This window comes from Aotus nancymaae, unplaced genomic scaffold, assembly GCF_030222135.1.
Source record: "Aotus nancymaae isolate 86718 unplaced genomic scaffold, 86718_ANA_hifiasm-v0.15.2.pri h1tg000062l, whole genome shotgun sequence".
In the NCBI taxonomy this organism is placed as follows: Eukaryota; Metazoa; Chordata; class Mammalia; order Primates; family Aotidae; genus Aotus; species Aotus nancymaae.
Window position 1 is genome coordinate 1,150,022 of NW_026988476.1, and position 18,141 is coordinate 1,168,162.

Below are 18,141 nucleotides of genomic sequence, written 5' to 3' on the forward strand. Positions count from 1 at the left end.
CATCATTGTGAAAGCCATCTCTAGAGCTTTTTCATCTTGCAATTCTGAAACTCTATATCCATTGAAAAATGACTTCCCTTTTTCCTCTAACCCCAGTTTCTGGTAACTGCCATTTTATTTTCAGTTTCTAGAAATTTGACCACTTTAGATACTCCATATAAGTGGAATCATATAGTGTTTATCTTTTAGTGACTAGCTTATTTCAGTTAGTATACTGTCTTCAAGGTTCATCCATGTTGTAGTATGTGACAGAATTTCCTTCCTTTTTTAAGGTGGAATAATATTCCATTGCATGTGTAGCATTTTGCTCATCCATTCATCAACAGACCTTTGGGTTGCTTTCACCTCTTAGCTATTATAATAGTGCTGCTGCGAACATGGGTGTGCAAATATCTCTTCAAGACCTTACTGTTGAATATTTTTAAGGAAAAGTAATATAAAATAATTATTTGTTTTGAATTATCAGAAGTTCACTTAGGGGAGGTTGGGGTTCAAGGGAAACATTTTGGTAGAAATTTTGAAGGTACTTTGGAACATTGCAAAAACTTTTAGTATTTGAGACAGCTCAAATACTTCTAGTGTTAACCTCACTTAAAATATAGACAGATTTACTTTTTCTTGGTTTGGTTTAAGACTAGTATTTTTAATTTATGAGCCATTTTTTGAGGTGAAGACATGTTTTCTGGGTTAAATGGGCAAGAGTTATAAGTGTAGAAGGATGGAAAGAAGCTGAAAGGCTCATGAACCTTTGGTAACTGTCCAGTATGTAACTGTCTCAGGTGCCCAGCCTGAACTTCTTGCCTGTTCATGGCCACACCAAACATTGGAATTGATAAAGCTGTGTCATAACAGCTGCAGCACTAATGTTTGTGGTTTTCTTCACTGATAAACATGACCTCCTAGACCTTACAATTCAAAGTGTTTATGGCCAGTCATCATTTTACTTAATTAAACATTATGTTACCTTTCAGGAGAATTTTCTTAGTTTGTTTTGACATTTTAAAATAGTGGCTACAAAATGAAAAATTCTTTTTGGTGTAAGTTTTACCATTTAGTCTTTAGTACTAATCCAGTCATTTTGTTAGCTAGTACTTGCACGATTCCATTGAGTTTTTCCAACATGGCCCAAATGATCATTATTTTTTGCCGCAATATCTACCATTCCAGAGGTTTTAAAATTTCTTATATACATATACAATAGTTGTCTGATGAAACACCATACATACCCTTAGATATACACATTCAGAAATGAATGATCTCTCTGTGCCAGAATCCAGTTTTAAATTCATGCTCTATCATTATGGAGATTCTCTGCATTGTAATGTGTGACTCACTCTTATGTCCCTTCTGAAGCTTTTTAAAATTATTTAATTTTTTTCATTAAAATTACATGTGATGAGAGACAAGTTAATTTCAATTTCAGGATCTTTGTTATATTCTATCAATACTTGGAGTGTTCTGGAAGCATGATAATTGTCCCTTATTCTTGTCTTAAAGTCTAAATCTCAGATGCAAATCCAGGCCAGGTGTTAATTGACTGAAACCAGATAGTTAGCATACTCAGAGAAATTAGGTTTCAAATTATTTTGTCCTTCACATTAATTTTAAAAAATTACTGAGAAGGAGGCAATTTATTTTTGATGATGTTTTACTATCTCCAAATAATTAGTTGTAACTAAGGCTGTAATAAATTGAGTGGAGAACATACTACATTTGGAGAGAAAAAAACTATTGTGTAATATCCAGATCACTAATCTGTTTTTTTCAGCAGTTTCTAAGTCATCTAGTTAGAAATTACTACCTGCTGCAAGTTCAGACCTAAATACCCTTATCCTTTGAAGACTATTGAAGTTGCTTCAGAATTTTTATAGCTCTTTGCAAAATATTCCTACCATGGAATAATTGAGTGCATCCGTAGGCTGTTTAATTAATACCGGGTAGCCCCGCATTCTTCTTTAAAGGAAACTATAATACTTATATTCATTAATTTAATGGCCCAGTTTATTGTTGATTAAATTATCAGAAGCTAAATTAGTTTTTTTTTAATTGCATTTTGGGTTTGTTTTTTTTTTTGAGATGGAGTTTCACTCTTGTTACCCAGACTGGAGGGCAAAGGGGCGATCTCAGCTCACCGCAACCTCCGCCTCCTGGATTCAGGCAATTCTCCTGCCTCAGCCTCCTGAGTAGCTGGGATTACAGACACGCGCCACCGTGCCCTGCTAATTTTTTGTATTTTTAGTAGAGACAGGGTTTCACCATGTTGACCAGGATGGTCTCAATCTCTTGACCTCGTGATCCACCCACCTCGGCCTCCTAAAGTGCTGGGATTACAGGCGTAAGCCACCGCGCCCGGCCTGCATTTTGGGTTTTGGGGTACATATGAAGAACATGCAAGATTGTTGCATAGGTACACACATGGCAGTGTGATGTGCTGCCTTCCTCCCCATCACCTATATCTGGCATTTCTCCCCAGGCTATCTCTCCCTAATTTCCTACCCCCCACTGTCCCTCCCCTATTTCCCCCTGACAGACCCCAGTGTGTGATGCTCCCCTCCCTGTGTCCATGTGTTCTCATTGTTCAGCAACCACCTGTGAGTGAGAACACACAGTGTTTGATTTTCTGTTCTTGTGTCAGTTTGCTGAGAATGATGGTTTCCAGGTTCATCCATGTCCCTACAAAGGACACAAACTCATCGTTTTTGATGGCTGCATAATATTCCATGGTGTATATGTGCCACATTTTCCCTGTCCAGTCTATCATCAATGGGCATTTGGGTTGGTTGCAGGTCTTTGCTATTGTAAACAGTGCTGCAATGAATATTCATGTGCATGTGTCCTTATAGTAGAACAATTTATAATCCTTTGGATATATGCCCAGTAATGGGATTGCTGGGTCAAATGGAATTTCTATTTCTAGGTCCTTGAGGAATCGCCACACTGTCTTCCACAATGATTGAACTAATTTACACTACTACCAACAGTGTAAAAGTGTTCCTATTTCTCCACATCCTCTCCAGCATCTGTTGTCTCCAGATTTTTTAATGATTGCCATTCTAACTGGCATGAGATGGTATCTCAGTGTAGTTTTGATTTGCATTTCTCTAATGACCAGTGATGATGAGCATTTTTTCATATGTTGGTTGGCCTCATGTATATCTTCTTTTATAAAGTGTCTGTTCATATCCTTTGCCCACTTTTGAATGGGTTTGTTTGTTTTTTCTTGTAAATCTGTTTTAGTTCTTTGTAGATTCTGGATATCAGTCCTTTGTCAGATGGGTAGATTGCAAAAATTTTTTCCCATTCTGTTGGCTGCCAATTCACTCTAATGACTGTTTCTTTTGCCATGCAGAAGCTGTGGCATTTGATTAGGTCCCATTTGTCTATTTTGGCTTTTGTTGCCAATGCTTTTGGTGTTTTGGTCATGAAGTCCTTGCCTACACCTATGTCCTGAATGGTTTTGCCTACATTTTCTTCTAGGGTTGTTATAGTGTTAGGTCTTATGTTTAAGTCTTTAATCCATCTGGAGTTAATTTTAGTGTAAGGTGTCAGGAAGGGGTCCAGTCTCTGCTTTCTGCACATGGCTAGGCAGTTTTCCCAACACCATTTGTTAAACAGGGAATCCTTTCCCTATTGCTTCTTTTTGTCACGTTTGTCAAAGATCGGATGATTGTAGATGTGTTGTGTTGCCTCTGAGGCCTCTGTTCTGTTCCATTGGTCTATATCTCTGTTTTGGTGCCAGTACCATGCTGTTTTGATTACTGTAGCCTTGTAGAATAGTTTGAAGTCTGGTAGTGTGATGCCTCCCGCTTTGTTTTCTTTGCTTAGAATTGACTTGGCTATGCGGGCTCTCCTTTGGTTCTATATGAAGTTTAAGGTGGTTTTTTTCCAGTTCTGTGAAGAAGGTCATTGGTAGCTTGATGGGGATAGCATTGAATCTGTAAATTACTTTGGGCAGTATGGCCATTTTCACGATATTGATTCTTCCTAACCATGAACATAGAATGTTTCTCCATCTGTTTGTGTCCTCTCTTATTTTGTTGAGCAGTGGTTTGTAGTTCTCCTTGAAGAGGTCCTTTACATCCTTTGTTACTTGCATTCCCAGGTATTTTATTCTCTTTGTAGCAATCATGAATGGCAGTTCATTCTTGATTTGGCTCTCTTTAAGTCTGTTATTGGTGTATAGGAATGCTTGTGATTTTTGCACATTGATTTTGTATCCTGAGACTTTGCTGTAGTTGCTTATCAGTTTCAGGAGATTTGGGGCTGAGACGATGGGGTCTTCTAGATATACCATCATGTCATCTGCAATAGAGACAATTTGACTTCCTCCTTTCCTATTTGAATACCCTTTATTTCTTTTTCTTGCCTGATTGCTCTGGCTAGAACTTCCAATACTATATTGAATAGGAGTGGTGAGAGAGGGCATCTTGGATCTGTCTCCCCGCTAAATTACTTTTATCTCACAACCAGCTGATTGTTTTATTTCACGATGGGCCTAAAATTCTATAAATATGCTAATTTCCTGTTATGGTGAACATCATTCTACTCTGCTTTACACACACTTCATAGTGCTTTCATTCATTTAGCAAATGCTTTGGCATTTAAAATATACCAGTCACTAGGCCAGGTACTCTCTCAGCAAATTTTAGTGTTGGAGATCTCCTATTAAATAATCTCTGGAATATGTGGGACTTTTAGATCAGATAATTAAATGTTTTTTAAATTTAAGTTTATACTAGAGAAAAAATATTTACTTCTTTGAAGGTTTTTGGCAAAACAGTACTCATGTGTTACTGTCAGCTGTGTACATATTTATAGAAGGCTAGAAAGTTATGTCTACTGAGGTATAAACCATTTGGGGAATATTCAAAGCCATGTGATCTATCGGCTCTAATATAAGGTAAGTAGAATAAATAAATCCCTACCCCAGAGTAACTCGTTCTTCTGTTTTTCTCTGCCCTTTAAAGTTCCAGAAGCAAAATGTTCAAAGGTTGAGTATTTTACAACCTTAGAACTGAAAGAATGCTACAGTGTGTCATCCAGCCTAAACCACAGAGCACTGTGTAGGGAAAATATGGTTGTCCTTGAAAATGACAGCCTCTGAAAGCGAGGTGTTATACCTGCTATGAATTAATAACAGTCTTGACTAGAAGGGATTTTTTATTGTAAAAGTTCGGGAGGTAGTAGTTGGTTTAGTAGCACAAAGAAGAACATATTTGCATTCTTTTGGTCAAGGTTTGCGATTTCCTGGACCTTTCTTTTGTCTCTGAAGATGGCTAACCATTATGTCTGCTTTCCAGGCGGTATATGGAAAAGGATGAGGGCAAAAAGGCTGACTCACAACTTCTGTATGTGTATACACACATACATACACACACACACACACACACACACACAGAAATTATATATATATATATTCCATATATATCTATCTATCTGACTACTCCTATCTGCAAAGAAGACTGAGAAATAAAATTTTTCAGCCACTCCTGTTGCCCAAAGTTCTTTTAGCAAGGAAGAAGAGAATGAATATTGAGTAAGTAGAAATTAAAGAAAAAATTATTCAGTGATACTTGTTAAGGCATGGTAAGGAAGACTATTCAGAACCATCACGATGTAAGGACTACTGTAATGGGGTCTCGAAGTTAGGGAGAGAGATTGGGCTCAACTCCAAAGACAGCATGGGCAAGTGAGAATTTACAGCCAAGGAACATAGTCAGTGGATGGGAAATCACTAAGAGGAGACATCAGGGGTAAGGGGAAATCTGGCTAAACCAACCTAACAGGATTCTTGCTGAAGACAGGCCAAGGTGATCAGATATCACCTGGAAGTTGGTTGAGGATGAAGAACCTGATCAGATATCAGGGATGGGGGCAATTCTTGCTAAACTGACTTCGCAGGGTTCTTTCCTAAAACTAGGTTTTTCAAGGAAGTGCATAGATGGACCTAGCAGAACATGTAAAGCCTGAGTGCAGTTTGGCCAAGCAAAGAGTCTTTGTCACAGGCAGCTAGCACTCTCTGCCATGTGTGCATGTGCACACACACTCATGCACTCCTCAAAACATTCCTCTCTCCCCAAAGCACATGTGAATGTTATCTATGAATTGATTTTGAGCTTTCCTTTGTATCCTTTCAGGTTGTATTCTTTCTCCTGAGTTTTTAGCCCTAGTTAAGTCTTACAGTCAGTTCTCTAGAAATAGGATTGTGCAGTGGAAAGATCACTGGACTTGGACTGAGGGGACCTGATATATCTAGTTTTAGTTCCTCTGACATCTAAGCTTCCATTTATTCTTTTGGTTAATAGAAATGAATTACGGTCTCTCCCTGTGTTTTACAGCCTTCTTATAAGATCAGATGAACATTTAATGTATGTGAAAGTGCCTTGTAAACAGTGAAGCATTCAATAGTTAAATGTATAGTATTGTTTGATGCCTGTGTTCAAAATCAGACTACTCATCTTCCCAACACAATGAGCTATGCTCCTGACTTTTCTCTTATGGCAAGTCACCAAGTCTAGACACCTCAATCTTTTGGCTACATCTGACTCCCACCCCACATCTCTGGTTGTAATAGTCTTTGATATTATTCTCTTAGTATTTCTTCATCTTTACCATCTCTGACTACTCACTGCCACTCCTGTTGTTCAGGCCTGTATCATACTTACTGCTTGGCTATTATAATAGCTCTCTGAGTCACCTTCAGGTCCAACTCACCCTTCCCATCTCACATCTCTACATATTTCTAGACAGCCCTCATTTTTAGTGGATATAGCATACTAGCATACTATGGGATTGCCTTGTCATAATTTAATAAATTTTTTTTTGCTTTAGGGCATTAAGTTGTTTACATTTTTTGTTGTTATGATGCGGTAGTAGACATTCGTGTGTGTGTATGTGTATGCTCTACGTAGCTTATGATTCATTATTTGTTACAGTAAATTCCTATAACATGAGTTACTAGGATAATGGACAGTTTTTTCATTTTCCCAGTTGTTTCCCAAAGGATGATTCCAATTTATATGCCATGAACAACAGAATACTATTTATCATGAATATGTTATAGCTTTTCATAGTGTAAGGATCAAAATATGCCAGCCCCAAATATGCCACTTTAGCATATTGATTATTTGGGTAAAAGGTATTGAAAAGGCTGGGCGTGGTGGCTCATGCCTGTAATCCCAGCACTTTGGGAGGCTGAGGCAGGCTGATCACAAGGTCAAGTGATCGAGACCATCCTGGCCAGCATGGTGAAACCCCGTCTCTACTAAAAATAGAAAAATTAGCTGATTGTGGTAGCATGTGCCTCAGCTACTCAGGAGGCTGAAGCAGGAGAATCGCTTGAACCTGGGAGGTAGAAGTTGCAGTGAGCTGAGATTGTGCCACTGCACTCCAGCCTGGCAACAGAGTAAGACTGTCTCAAAAAAAAAAAAAAAAAAAAAGGCATTGAAAAACAGCAGATGCAAGAAGGTCATTTTGAGCTTCTTTTTTCTTCTCAAAAGCAGGAGGTAAAACTTCGATGTGAAAGTTGCCCTCCCTGTACCATGAAAAAGGAAAACATTCTTATAACCAAAGATGGGTAAGTAATACAGGCTGAGATAAATCTATACAAACAAACTTTGTTTAACCCTTATCTTTCCAGTCACTTTTCCACAATTAATTGCACCCTCCCAACTTCTTTGTCTTGTCACATTTTCAAATTTAATACTCTTTATCCAACCTACTATATAAATGTTAAGCTCTAACTGCTTCTTTCAGTCTTCATTTTTTTTGTGAGGGCTCCCATGTACATGTAAAAATTACTGAAAAATATTTGTATGCTTTTTTCCAGTTAATCTGTTTTATGTCTGTCTCAGCTAGAGGCTTTACGAGGGTGAAGAAGAAAGATGACCTTCCCTAGAAGTAGTCTACAGTGAAACTTTAAAAACACACAATAAAAAAATGTGGCTGTTCATATTCATGCATGCAGAATCCAGGCACACCCAGTCCAGGAAGATTTGGTGCACTGCAATATATGTAACCTTATACTTAGATTTCTAGGCCAGTATGGAATGGATGAAGACCTTGAATGTAAAGTTATTGTACATGTCCAAAGTGAAAAACACAACAAAAAGCAGCTATTTCAGAGAAAAACAGAAAATTGTATTCTTGGTCACATAATGTTATCCTTTACAAGGCTCTTTACCACGTTAAGGTCACCTAAAGATAAACCAGGGGCTGCTTTTCAGTGAGACCAAGGGTGCCTTCTCTTCTTCACTCCACACATTCCCTGACTCTTCTGCCCTTCCCCTGTAAGCATCCACACTGACCTCCTCACTTAGGATGATGACTGTGTAGAAGGTAACAGATTGTTCTCAAATGTCAGCTGCCAAGGGCTTAGAGCCTGCTGACTTTCACTGAGGGCTTAAGAAGAGATTCCAAGTTTTGTTCTTGTCTGAGAAAGGAGGCTAAACTGATTTAAGTTTTTGGTTTCTTTAAAAACAAGCCTTACATTTAGACAAACACAAATTACTCAAGTTCTTTGATGAATCCTTCCCTATCCCTCTTCCTTTTGTCATAGAGAAGGTTGAGTGAGAGAGGAATTTGGATTATGAATTTTTCTTAATTTTTTGAATTAAGTGTAATTACAGATTAAGTAACTAAACTAGAGGGTTAACTGATTATTCTTGAGAATCATAAATATGTGTTTTGAGGGTCAGAGAGTATAAAGCATTTTATAAACCTCTCAAAGAGCTTGTCATCTTAAGATGTCTTTAAAAGAGAAAGTTGTTTGTTCTTTTATTCAAAAAGTACTTATCTTTACTATCCTATCCAAGATTAATATTTTATTACTCTGTGAATTTATTTGAATAGTAAGTTACAGTGTTGGTTTGTACAGATCTTCTGTGCTGTTTATAGATGCAGTTGAGACCAAGGATTAGTATTGATTGCCATCTAAGTACATCTTTTATCCTTTTAAAATTGCAATAAAAATAATCTCTCCCCTCCCAGGTTGGCTGCTATATTGACTCAGTGGTCTTTCTGGCATTAACCTATGATATAACAAGTAGAATTGTTGCTGACTCCAGCAGCTCTAGTTGTTCTAGAGTAGTTCCCATCAGCATTTCTTATATAATCCTCTACTCAGGAAATAGCATTTTCCAAAAAATTGCATCTTTTAAAATTTAAAGATGTAGTTGGAAAGGCTTTTTAATGCTAAAGTTTTATTTTTTGACATTGAATATTGTAAATATTTACCAACATTTAAACACTTAAAATGCAGTATGAGAAAAATCATTTTAAGAATTAGGTCTTTTCACCTTCACTCATGTGTTTATCACAGCATTATTCTCAATAGCAAAGAAGTGAAATCTGCCTAGGTGCCCACTAATGGTTAATTGGATAAAGAAAACATGGTGTATATGTATGCCATGAAATACTATGAAGCCATAAAAAAGAATGAAATTATTTTGCTTGCAGCAACATGGATGCAGATGGAAGCCATTATCCTAAGTTAATTAATGCAGAAACAGAAAACCAAATACCACGTGTTCTTACTTACAAGTAGGAGCTAAATATCAAATACATACAGACATAAAGATGGGAACAATAAACACTGGGGACTCCAAAAGAGGGGAGGGAGGGAGAGGAGCAAGGGTTGAAAAACTACCTGTTGGGTACTATGCTCACTTTTGGGGTGATAGGTTCAGTAGAAACCCAATCCTTGGCATCACACAATATACCCATGTAACAAACCTGCACGTGTACTCCTGGATCTAAAAAAAAAATAAAAATAAAAAAGAAAGAAAGAAAAGAATTAGGTCGTTTGAGGCCACGTGTATATAAACAGTGGTAAATGACGTTTACATCATTGTAATTGCAGAGAACAATTTGCCATGATAAAAACAGTATTAACTATTTTTTCTTCATATTGTATGAAACAACTTTATAGTTTTCTATCTATTGCTTTATTCATTTCTCTTTCTTTATTTTTTTCTTTTTTTTTGTCATGTTCCTTAACTCCCTACAGTGACAGCAGAATGGCACAAGTCAGCTGTGCAGCAGAGAGCCAGGAATTCTTTTGCACTACAGCGTAACCAAGAATGGGGAATATTCCTATCCACAGGTTTAAATATAGTGCTGTCATTTCTCTTTCTAGGTGAACATGTCAAACCTTTTACACCAGAGAAAGCAAAAGAAATTATCATGTCTTTACAACAACCTGCCATCTTCTGTAACATGGTGTTTGATTGGCCAGCACGACACTGGAATGCTAAATACCTTTCTGAGGTCCTTCATGGCAAGCGGATACGATTCAGAATGGGGATGAAAAGCACCAGCACAGGTAGGACTATATGTAATCACCATCATAAGGTCTCTTTGGGAGCATCCCTACATTCTCAGCAGCAGCCTCCTTATCTCTAGATAATCCTTTCTAATCCTTTTTTTGATCATTCACTGTATAGATAGGAAAATTTTATTGGGAGGTTTGGAAAAACAGTTTGGCGAACAATTTGTCTTAATTATTTTTCATTTTGTTTGGTTTTAAGACAAAACAGTCTATAGTTTATAAACCTATACAAAATGTATTTTTTCATGTATCTTATATGTACATTGCTAGACATTATTGTAGTTCATTAAATGTTAGACACTTAATAAATAAATATTTGTTACTGTGCTCTTATTTATGTTCCTGTTAGACCAATACTAATCTAAAAGTCCCATCCACTTTTTACTCATGTAGAATGTGTCCTTTTATTTGTGGCCTCAGGCACTATTTATAGTTGTATAATTACTTGGTTGTAATATTATCCCTCTGCCTTGTTGACTGTCTGACCGGTTTTGCATTGCACAAACATGAAACATATGTAAAGCTTGCTCTTTTATTCTCTTAGGCAAATAGATTTTGCCTCTTCTTTTCTGAAGACATAATATTTTGATTTGTTTGCCCTATTGTCAGGTAAAGCAATTAACAGTAACTCTAAAATTTAGTTAATTTGCCACTAACTCTAAAACTACTGTTTCTAATCTAAGAGAGTCTATAATCATTTTCTTGTGTTTAACTTGTATTTCAGTATGGTTGTTTGGTAGTCTAGAATTTCAGTTTTTTAAGCATTGAGGTAAAGTGGCTTATTAATAGCTATTAATAGCTCAGGAAAACTAGAAAAGTCCCCAGCTTCCCTTCCTGCAGCTCCAAGCTGCCTTCTCTCATTTTGACCTTGTAGTATAGCTCACAGAATTATTTCGTTTCTGGTGCCTGGAACCCCTTTGTACTCCTGTGACAGATGTAGCATGTTGAATATACTTGGAACCCTTTGTCATCTCGTTATAATCAGAGACCAAACTGTTTAAAATTCAATCTTAGACCAGTAGCAATAATGTAAAAATCAAATTGTGCCTTTTCCTTTTTTACTTTAGTCAAAGAAATCTGCCTCTCATTTAAGTGTCTGTTAGACACTAATTTGGAGAAAAATAGAAATAGTAATTTTTTCACATTCTGGTTAGACTCCAAATACAATACTACTAATAGCTAACATTTATTTAAAGCTATTGTTTCAGGCACTGTTGTGAATACTTTACACATACAATATTAGCTTTCTTAATCTTCCTGAAACCTTAGGACAGTGATGCTATTATCCTATCTTATAGATGAGACACAGTAATTTGACATTTTCAAGTTAATACTTAAGCACACAAAAAAGGAAAATAACTCTCTGAGGTTGTGAGAAACGACTCTGAGCTTTTAGTAAAGATAATGTTCTTTTTTATTAAATAAAATCCATATAACATAAAATTTAGCATTTTAGCCATTTAAAATTCATTGGTTGTTAGTATATTCACAATATTGTACAAACATCACCACTATCTAATTCTAGAATATTATTATTAACCTATAAAGAAGCCCAGTACCCCATAAGCCATCATTTTCCATTCTGCCTTACCCTAGGCCCTGGCAATCACTGATTTACTTTCTGTGTCTATGAATTCGACTATTTAGGATATATCATATGAGTGGAATCATTCAGTATTGGCCCTTTTGTGCCTGACTTCTTTCATTTAGTGTGTTTTCAAGGTTCATCCGTGTTGTAATATGGATCAATACTTCTTTTTATTGCCAAATAATATTCTGTTGTACGAATATTTACATTTTATTTATCTTTTCATCAGTTGATGGACATTTGAGTTGCTCCATTTTTTGGCTCTCACAAATAATGCTACTATGAGCGTTCATGTACAATTTTTTGTGTGGACATATATTTTCATTTCTCTTGGAGTAGAATTGCTGGGTCATACAGTAATTCTGTGTTTAACATTTTGAGAAACTTTTCCAAAGCAGCTGCACCATTTTATATTCTCACCTTTAATGTATGAGAGTTCCAGTTTGTTCCACATCCTTGGCAACACTCCACTTAAAAGATTATACCTATTCCAGTGTGTGGGAAGTATTATTATAGTTTTGACTTGTGTTTCCCTAATGACTAATAATGTTGAGCATCTTTTTATGTGTGTATTGGCTATTTGTATATCTTCTTTGGAAAAATGCCTATTGGGATCCTTTGCTTTCTAATTGTTTTTGTCTTTTTATTATTGAGTTATAAGAATTCTTTATATATGCTAGATACTACCCTTATTAAGTATATGACTTGCAAATGTCCCACTACCCAAAGATAATCACTAGTTATATTTTGAGGTATGGCCATGTAGGCCTTCTTGTATTTTAAACATAAAGTTACATTAATTTTCACAACTTGCTCTTTCTTTCTTTTAACTTACTCTGAGCAGCTTCTCTTGAGATTGTGTGAGTTTTCAATGGCCACCTAATATTTCATTGTCGCTAGTATCATAATTTATTTAAAAATTTTGATAATTTAGGTTGCTTACAAGTTTTAAATTTTAAAAAGACAGTAGTGAATATCTTTGCAAACAAATTTTGTCAGAGTTTCTGATTACTTCCTTAGGATTGATTCCTAGAAGGAGAGTTACTAGGTCAAAGGATATGGGCATTACCATCAGTAGCAGCACTACCTGTGAAACTCTTTATACTAGAACCTCTGAGTCATTTTGATTGCCTGTCTTGAGTGGTGTCTTATGACTCAGTGACTTACATCCTAAATATCTAGCATCTGCCTGCTTCTGTCTGTCCCCACAGCCATCCTCTAGTGGGCATTACCCTGATCACTCTCTCACACCTCCATAGTTGCTTGGCCTCATCCTAGTCTCTCTGCACCCCTTGCCCTCCCTTCCCACACCATTTCTCATAGTGAAGCCAGGGACACCTTTTAGAAAAACAAATCTAATCTTATTTATCTGCTTAAAACCCTTAAATGGCTTCCCATTACCCTTAGGCTGAAGACCATAATGTCTGTTGTGGTGGGGAAGGCCCAGCATCATTTCTCTCTCTGAGCTCAGGCCAGACAAGCATTTTTCAGTTTCTGCATTTCCAGGGCTTTGTTTCTTCCTACTTCAGGGCCTTTGCATATGTATGTCGTTCCCTGTGTCTAGCCTCTCTTTTCTCACTTCCCTTTCCCCCAGCTTTATCTAATTAATTCATCTCCTTCTGTCAGATCTTAGCTTAAATGTCATTTTTCCTGACCAGATCTATCCTCTCCATACGCCATGTCAGGTGTGACTCTTCAATTACCTCAGAACGCTTTGTATTTCTTAGTAACACTTAGCACAGTTGTAATCACATGGTTGTGTTATAACCTGTTTAAAGTCTCTTCCCCTCAAGAAGATCACTTCTTTGAGGGCAAGGGCCACATCTCATCATGGGCTAAACACTTAATGGACATTCAGATATTTGTGAAGTGAAAGAATGAAAAGGCTTTGAAACATATGGCTAAGGGCTTTGCAGGAAGGTGGTTTCCATTTATATTCTTTTCAGAACATGTAAGGGTTCCTGTTTTGCTATTCCTTGAACAAAACTGAAATTTATCTTAAAAATCTTTCAAGCTGGGCATGGTGGCTCATGCCTGTAATCTCAGCACTTTGGGAGGCTGGGGCAGGAGAATTGCTTGTGCCCAGGAGTTCAAGACCAGCCTGGGCAACATAGCAAAACCCTGTCTCTACAAAAAGTACAAATTACCTGGGCATGGTGGTGTGCATCTCTTGTCCCAGCTACCTGGGAGGTTGAGATGGGTGGATCACCTGAACCTGGGAGGTTGAGGCTGCAGTGAGCTGTGATCATGCTGCTGCGCTCAAGCCTGGGAGACAGAGCAAGGCCCTGTTATGTGAAAAATGTTATCTCATTATTTTAATTATCATTTATTTGGCCAGGCTCAGTGGCCCATGCCTGTAATCCTAGCACTTTGGGAGGCCAAGGCGGGGAGGATTACCTGAGCTTAGGAATTCGAGACCAGCCTGGGCACATGGTGAAACTCCATCTCTACTAAAAATACAAAAAATTCACTGGGCATGGTGGTGCACACCTGTAATCCCAGCTACTTGGGAGTCATGAGAATCACCTGAACCTGGGAGGCGGAGGTTGCAGTGAGCCAAGATTGTGTCACTGCACTCCAGCCTGGGCCACAGAATGAGGCTCTGTCTCAAAAAAACAAAACAAAAAAAAAACACACTACATTTATTTGATTGCTGGTGATGTTGAGTGTGTGTTCATGTTTATTAGTAATTTGTATATTTTCCTAATAATTGTTCTTTGACTATTTCCTTATTAGGATTTTAGGGTTTAAAAATTTTTTGAATTCTTTATATATTATGAAAATTGTGACATGGCACTGTGACTCATACCCATAATCTGAGCACTGTAGGAGGCCTAGACAGAAGGATCACTTGAGGCTGGGAGTTCCAGAACAGTCTGGGCAACATAGCAAGACCCTGTCTCTACAAAAAAAAATCTTAAAATTAGCCAGGTGTGATGGTGCACACATGTACTCAGGAAGCTGAGGCAGGAGGATTGCTTAAGCCCAGCAGTTCAAGGCTCTGACCACACTACTGCCCTCCAGCCTGGGTGACAGAGTTTTTATATAGGTCTTTTGATTCCTTAAAATATTGTAAATTTGGTATAGCTGTTATGAAGAAAATATTTTTGCCTGTTACAGTTTTCTAACTGGTTGTGATTGATCATAGATAAAAGCCATTTGTTTCTGTGTGTTTTTATTGTGTGCACCCACTTATTAGCCTAGGTAGTTCTTTGTTGTTTTTGTGGGTTTTCTAGTTAGACAGGCATATGATTTTAAAAGTAAGGATAAATTTGTTTCCTCTCTGTTGAGTGTATTTCTTATTTCCATTTTAGGTCTTGGTTGGAGTTTATCTAGAATACTTGAAATAGAAGTGTTAATAATTGGCATTTTTGAATATCGTGTGTTCCTTAGTTTATTTTAGGAAGCAGATAGAGAACATCACATAGCATTTTGGATCAGATTTGTTTGCCAAGATACGTGCGCAGTGGTAGTGTTGTATCTCAGTTGGCAGTAAATTTGGCAAGCAGTTGTAGAAATAACCCTGAACATCTGAAAGTAGGGGGGATTGCGTGATCAAAAGGCATGTCTAGAGCTCAGGCACCATGTATTATTTCTTATTTGTAAAATGATGAAAGTTTAACAAAATGGAAAAATAGTTGTTATCCTGTTGTGTAAAAACTATTTTAGACCCCTTTTATAATAATTAAAAGCAAGCTCAGTTTGTACACTGCTGCCAAATCCTGACCTGGGTTGAGCTTCTTACCTAACACTTTACAGTAAATAGGATGAAAGTTATAGTTGCCTAGACTACTTCAACATTAAATGAAAGAATAGTCATGGTAAAATTAGAAAGGAATAATTTCATTGCATAAGGGAAACTAAGAAAAACAACTTTACTACCCAGAAAGAAATTGCCATTATAACAAAATCAGAACAGTACCTTTAAGGATGCTACTACAAGGAAAGAGTGAAAAAATTCTATTTTGATATCATTATGGAAATGAAAAGATCTGTCATTTCCATTCATTCCATTCATGGTAATTTTCCCCTGACAGTAACAGTTCTCATATGTAATTTTTATATTTTTAGATTTACATTAAGTACAGAGCTTACTGTAACAGAAATTGAAGTCTTCTAATGAGGCCAGGTTCTAGGGCTGCAAATCAGGCTTGCCTAAGATAACTGGCCTCAACAGAAAAGTCCTGCTCAGTCCACCCCAGGGGCAAGTAGCTCATTTAATGGCTTTAGTATTCAGTTGGATTGAATTCTAGGAAGTGAAAACTCCTAAGACAGTATAATGTGTTTGGGCTTATAGTGGAGTTACTTAAATCATTTAGAAATGACTCCTATTTCCCAGAGTCATGCAGCTTTCTTGCCACATGCACTTTGTTTGTCAAAATTAAGCTTTACGTACTTCTGTGCTGTTATGGTACATTTTTGATGATGTTGATCATTTTTTGTTTGGTTTTTGGATTTTGTTTGTTTGTTTGTTTGTTTGTTTGTTTGTATTGAGACAGGATTTCACTGTGTTACCCAGGCTGGAGTGTGGTGGCACAATCCCTACTCACCGCAGCTTCAACCTCCAGGGCTCAAGTGATCCTCCTGCCTCAGCCTCCCAAGTAGATGGAACTACAGGCACATGCTACCACACCCAGCTAATTTTTTTGTATTTTTTGTAGAGACAAAGTTTCACCATGTTGTTCAGGCTGATCTCAAACTCTTGGGGCTCAAGCAGTCCTCCCACCTCAGCCTTGCAAAGTGCTGGGATTACAGGCATGAGCCACTGCGCTGGCCTTAATTAGTCTTAAAAGTTAACTTTTTGGTTGAAATTATTTTTTTTTTAAAAAAACAACAATAATTAGGAAATGTGTTCATTATACATTTAAAGTTGCATTCTCTTACATTGCAGTTCCTCAATTCGAAACTACATGTAGTTATGTAGAAGCTACACTTGAAGAGTTTCTGACCTGGAACTGTGACCAATCTAGTATTTCTGGACCTTTTAGAGATTATGATCATTCCAAGTTCTGGGCTTATGCTGACTATAAATATTTTGTCAGTCTATTTGAAGATAAGACAGATATTTTCCAGGTAAGTCAATACCTTTTTTTAAATCTTGGTAGAAATTTGTTTTTGAGAAAAGATCACAAATCAGAAACTGCCTGGCGCCTTCTCTGCCTTTTTCTCTCATAAGTAGTCACCATGAGTCTTGAGTATTTTACCCACTCAAACCAAAAGATTTGCTCAAGAGAAGTGTACCATTTGGCTCACACAGATGAGCAGGCTTCCTTGTTTTCCTACTCCCAAACTTCCTATACACCCTCCTTTGCTTTTAAACAGTGCTTGCGTCAGTTTGGAGTATATTAGAAGCATAGATTGTGTGTAAAACTTCATTGCCTCCTGACTGCCATATAAGTTATTGTCCCACCTCAGTGAGGCAGATGAAAGCATAAAGCTGATTCTGTGAAGAAGCATTCCTTGGGCTGTGCATGACGAGGCTGCTGTTGCAATTTCTATCTGCTCTGGAGGTTTAGGACAGCTGTTTTCTCTGGCAGTTTGTAGCCTGACCCAGAGAACACTTGGCTCCCAGTATTTGGTGGTAGAGCCCTGTAGAAGTGTGGGAGTGACTTGCAGAAGTAAGATTATGAAAGTTCTTTGCTGTATGTTGACATAACTGACAACAGAGTTTCCAGACTACTATATCCTCTTTTCTTTTAAGTGTTTTCTACCTTAAACTGGCAGTTTATTTTGTGAGATAATTTTGCAAACTCTCTGCTCTTATTTCCATGTGTGTCTTAGGTGTGGGCAGGAATGGGAGCCATCTGGGAAGCTGTTTGGAGGATTCTGCCTTGCCCCCAACTCAGGCCAAGGTTCCAGAGTCTTTCTTCCTGCCCCTCCTTTGTAGAGAGAAGTATTTCACCCCTTCTCTTCTCTGCCACCACCCACTCTCTGGACTTCCCTTTCATGTAGGCTAATAGTTCTTTGGCTCCTGAGTAATTTTCCATTCAGTGTATATTTTTCTTTTTCATGTTGAGCCTAGATGTAAATGCTGATGTTAACATAGTTATTATAATAGATCCTCTCATCTCAGCCTCCCAAGTTGCTGGAAGTGTAGGAACGTGCCACTGCTCCTGGCTTAATTTTGCTTTTTTATGAAAAAAAGGAAAAATGTGTCACCTTGCCCCATAGTCGTTTTTTGTTGTTGTTTTGAGATGGAGTCTCACTCTGTCACCCAGGCTGGAAT

General features: G+C 37.4%; 1 protein-coding gene and 1 non-coding gene across 10 annotated transcripts in view; one reads left to right on the forward strand and one right to left on the reverse strand.

Moving 5' to 3' along the window:
* Nucleotides 1–18,141, forward strand: part of HSPBAP1 (HSPB1 associated protein 1) — a 54,963-nt gene that overhangs the window by 5,395 nt on the left and 31,427 nt on the right. For 3 of the 9 annotated variants that reach the window (XM_021673975.2, XM_021673972.2, XM_021673974.2), the window contains exons 2-4: nucleotides 7,503–7,576; nucleotides 10,136–10,321; nucleotides 16,807–16,988. In XM_021673975.2, coding sequence (XP_021529650.2) covers nucleotides 7,573–7,576; nucleotides 10,136–10,321; nucleotides 16,807–16,988 — 372 coding nt within the window. In that variant the 5' untranslated portion in view covers nucleotides 7,503–7,572. Of the gene's footprint in view, nucleotides 1–7,434; nucleotides 7,577–10,135; nucleotides 10,322–16,806; nucleotides 16,989–18,141 lie in introns of those variants that run through there. The other 6 variants (XM_021673976.2, XM_021673969.2, XM_021673977.2 and 3 more) reach the window with 3 other exon arrangements.
* LOC135270470 (small nucleolar RNA SNORA46) lies at nucleotides 9,984–10,118 on the reverse strand. Its single transcript, XR_010338644.1, has one exon. It is a non-coding gene; the product is annotated as a small nucleolar RNA SNORA46 (small nucleolar RNA).